General features: G+C 54.5%; 1 protein-coding gene across 1 annotated transcript; it reads left to right on the top strand.

Moving 5' to 3' along the window:
* Window positions 1-2,038: 2,038 nt before the first annotated feature.
* Window positions 2,039-3,538, top strand: PNMA8A (PNMA family member 8A). The gene has a single exon (XM_060084774.1). The coding sequence runs from the start codon at window positions 2,045-2,047 to the stop codon at window positions 3,536-3,538; it is 1,494 nt and encodes a 497-aa protein (XP_059940757.1). The 5' UTR covers window positions 2,039-2,044.
* Window positions 3,539-4,414: the final 876 nt, after the last annotated feature.

Genomic DNA, 4,414 nt, shown 5'->3' with positions numbered 1-4,414 from the left:
TGTGGAGCACAGGCTCCGGACACGGAGGCTCAGCGGCCATGGCTCACAGGCCCAGCCACTCCGCGGCATGTGGGATCCTCCCAGACCGGGGCACCAACCCGTGTCCCCTGCATCGGCAGGCGGACTCTCAACCACTGCGCCACCAGGGAAGCCCCACTTGGCATTTTTTGACCTTTTAATTTTATCCATTTTCCATCAACAAACTTATAACAGCGCCTTGTGCTACCACTAGATTTTAGTACAACTTGCTACACTCTTCTAACAAGAATATCCCATTTGGTAGACATTATGCTACCAATCTTCTTGTTACTTTCCTGGACCCAATGGTTCAACCATCCCAGAACAAACTCCAGATCAATGGAAAGATGGTATAAGAAGAATTCCACTCAACAGTAGGAGGGCTCCTGGAGCTCTTGCCTTTACAATAATAACAGTTTACTATGTGTCAGGACCAAATACACATTTTTTACTTATTTATTTATTTATGGCTGCGCTGGGTCTTTGTTCCTGTGTGTGGGCTTTCTCTAGTTGTGGCGAGCGGGGCTTCTTTTCGTTGCAGTGCGCAGGCTTCTCATTGCAGTGGCTTCTCTTGCTGCGGAGCACGGGCTGTAGGCGCACAGGCTTCAGTAGTTGTGGTGCATGGGCTTAGTTGCTCCACGGCATGTGGGATCTTCCTGGAAGTGAAATGGATATCTGGCTATTTGGTCTTGCAAAGGCCAATTCCAAAATGGAATCCAAACAACAGATTTTGGTTGAATACCCAGGCCCACTGCATTTTTCATATGTGATCTCCCCTAATCTTCAAAATTTCCAGATCAGGAAAGTTTTTATTGGTATTCCTATTGTGAAGAAGAGGAAGGAGCTCAGAGAGCTCAAATTTCTTGTTTAAGATCTCACAGTTAGGAAGCCACATTGATAGATGTATCAGTGAGGGCCTGACAAGAAACATGGCAACTCAACCTGAGTCACTGAGGACTGTTTCATTAACTATTAACAAAGGTGTTACCTGTAGGCAGTGAGTTGAGGAAACCAGCAAGGAAAAGGTGAGGCACTATCCCCAGGCTTGAAGGGGGTGGAAAATCGAGAAGTTTCTAGAAACTTCTGGAAATTTCTGGAACAAGGAACTGTAGCTAACCTAGAAGGCTCTCAACAAGAGCTGTGGCTTTTATTAGGGGAACTCAGGGGGATTGAAGCTGCTATTTCCTCGCGCCCTCTGCTTTGTGTTTTCTCCTAGGAGTCTTGGCTCAACCCAACAGGAAGGCTGAGGGTAAGAGGGGTAGTTGGTGCAGCCATAGAAGTCAGCACCCCCCACCCCCGTCCCGGAGGCCCATGTTGAGTAGAGAAAGGTGGAAAGACCGGATCCGGGAGGGCAATCGGAGAACATGCAGACCTCGGGCTCGGTGAATAGGTAAACAGTCGCACTCCCACGCGGTTCCCCAGGCCCAGTTGCACAGCCCACGCGCTAGCTTGCAACCACCGGTTGCCATGGAGACCGCGGGCACTACGCGGGAGCAAGTGCGCAAGCGCGCCCTGGGACGCCGGCCTCGGCTCAGCGCAGCTGCCTGGAACCAGGCGAGACGCCACCTGACGCGCCCTGTCCGAGCGGGGGCGGACGCTGTCGTCTCGGACGCTTGGCCCAGAGCATCCGGGCCGGCGTGGCCCGAGCTGGCACCTGGCGAGCGGCTGCATCCCGGCGGCCTCTCCTTGGCCCGTCTGGGCGGTCAGAGGCGGGGCTGCCGCATCCCTGACTGGCTGGCCGAGAGCCCGGCCCCGGGGAGGCCGGTCGCGGTTTTAGGCGATTCCAGGACACGTGTGAGCACCCGGGGCCCGGTTTGGGGAGGAAGGCCTTGGGAAAGCGCGAGGCCTCCTGCAGGCCAGCCTTGGAGGGGGCAGCTGAGAACTCTGAGCCTGGCCGTGTTCCCGGGAATTTGACCTCCCTCTCCTGTCACCTTACAGGATTGCTGTTTAGGGACCGCTGCAGTCCCGGTCCCCGTCGTAGACTCTTCAGTACACGTGGGAATCGAGCTGCCAGGTGTCCACGACCATGGCGGTGAACCTTTTGGAGGACTGGTGCCGGGGGATGGAAGTGGACATCCACAGGTGCCTGTTGGTCACAGGCATCCCGGAGGACTGTGGCCAAGTGGAAATTGAGGAGACCTTGAATGGGGTCCTCTCCCCGCTGGGCCCATACTCTGTGCTCAACAAGATTTTTTTGAGAGAAGAGAATGCCAAAGCTGCCCTCATTGAGGTAGGCGAGGGTGTGAATCTGAGAGCCATACCCCGGGAATTCCCAGGAAGGGGGGGCATCTGGAGAGTGGTCTGTAGGGACCCCACCCAGGATGCTGAGTTTTTAAAAAACCTGAGTGAATTCCTGGCTGCAGAGGGGCGCACCTGGGAGGATGTGGTCCGCCTGCTGCAGCTCAGCCAGTCCCCACCACCCCAGAACCGGAATCAGCCCCCAGAGAACTGGGCAGAAGCTTTGGGGGTGCTTCTGGGGGCAGTGGTGCAAATCATCTTCTGCATGGATGGCGAGATCCGCAGCCGGGAGGAAGCTAGGGCTCAAGAGGTTGCTGAGGCCCAAGCAGTGGCATCCTTGGCCTTGGCAACAGCGAGGAAGGTCAAGAAGGAGCCAGGGTGGGCTGCAGAGGTGGGCTCTGCCTTGAAGATGGAGAACCTGGACGGCTGGAATGACGTGGAAGGTGAGGGTGACCCTCCTGAACCTCAGGTTCAAAAGGCGGGAGCTAAGACTCGCCCCAGGAGAAAGAAGCAGAAAAAAACTCCCAAGCAGGAACCAGTGCCCTGGAAGAAATCCAGAGGCAACCATTCCCACAGCTCGGCCTTGTTGGAGGATCCTGAAGCTGATGAGGCTGAAAATATGGAGCTATCAGAATATATCAGGAGGAACAAAAAGCCCTGTGTGAAGCAGGAGGGGTCAGCTTTGAAGAAGGCCCTAGCGAAATGTGCCTGGAAGTCTCCCAGCAACCCGCCCCACGATGCCCAGGCAGAAGCTGCGAGCCCTGGAGTTGCCTCTGATTCAGACCAAGATGGTGATCCAGAGGGTCCACCAAAGAAGGCCATGGGCTGGGCCTCGGCAAAGAGCCCTGCTCCCACGAGGAAGAAAAAGAAGGTGAGCTTGGTCCCTGTCTCTTATGTCCTTGTCGATTCAGAAGACACCAAGAAGAAGCCAGAGATTCCAAAGAAAGGGCAAGGCTCGAGAAGGGATGCATTGGATCAGAAGGCCCTTCGGAGCCCACAGCCCGCTGAGTCACCAGCCTCAACCTCCCAGGGTCCAAAGGCCAAGCCACAAGGCTCTCCTCATGCCTCCAGTGGTGAGAATGACAACAGAAGTCATTTGGGTTGTGTCAACAAGTGGCCGAAGGGGGAGGAACAGCACGGGCAGGTGGGGACGGAGGAACCCAAGGGGACACAGGGTCAAATGGTCGTTGAGGACGACCCCAGTGCAGTGGAGGGAGCGGGTGACACACCAGTTGAGGTTTTAGAGGCTGGGAGCCCTGACCCCCCTCCTAGGAGCCCCTGAAGGCCAACACTGGGGACACCTGTGGGGACAGGAGGCGGCAGAGTAAACCCACTGACCTGTCTTTTGTTGGTGAGTGTCCCCGTGGTCTTCTCCGGTCACCTGACACTTCATCTGATCCATCTCCCTCAGTAAGAATCGAATAATTTGGGGTTATATTGTTTGTCCAATTAGGTGGCTTTGAGGGTGGAGTTTTCTGGAGGCCTGTTTGGGAGATGGAAATGTTCAAGGACTTAGACGTTCCAAGGAAGTGAAAAAACTTTCCAGTGACACCTCTCCCTGCTTCCCCTCTTGAGCTGTTCTGATTTAGCCACAGAACCCAGAAAACTTTGATTTCCATCTGCACCTGAGCAGTCGAAAGAAGACCAAGGAAGAAGTTCCAAGTGGGGAACAAAGTTTCTCTTGTCGTTGACTTTTGACTGTTTTAGGGACCCACCCAGTTCGTAGAGATCCAGCTCTCAGAGGTAAATGGTATGTGAGATGTAGGTGGGAGGAATTAGGGTAAGGAGGCGTACCCCTATGCTTTTCTCTGCCAGGCCTGCTTTTTCACCTCCTCCTAGACTCACCTTCAGAGGTTGGAGAGTCACTAAGCAGATTGGGAAAACTCTAAAATGTTCACCTTGGCACATGGGCAAGTTCACTGTTACGTTCATCCATGTTCAGCCTTTCTCCCCCATCCCCTGCTTCTTTTTCTGGATAATCAGCCAACCTCTGCAGGGCCTGTCAGTGTAAAGGGCGGGGCGGCCGTTCGCTCCCTTCTTCCCTTTCTCTGCTTCGACCACCGGGTAGGTTAAGCCAAGATCTTTGCTGCAGACCTGACTTCCTTGCTGCTACTGGTCTGCAATATCCATCCTCCAGTTCTCTAACCAGAGGATGTTA

This window comes from Mesoplodon densirostris, chromosome 19, assembly GCF_025265405.1.
Source record: "Mesoplodon densirostris isolate mMesDen1 chromosome 19, mMesDen1 primary haplotype, whole genome shotgun sequence".
Classification (NCBI taxonomy): domain Eukaryota; kingdom Metazoa; phylum Chordata; class Mammalia; order Artiodactyla; family Ziphiidae; genus Mesoplodon; species Mesoplodon densirostris.
This window is presented reverse-complemented; position numbering and strand designations above follow the sequence as displayed.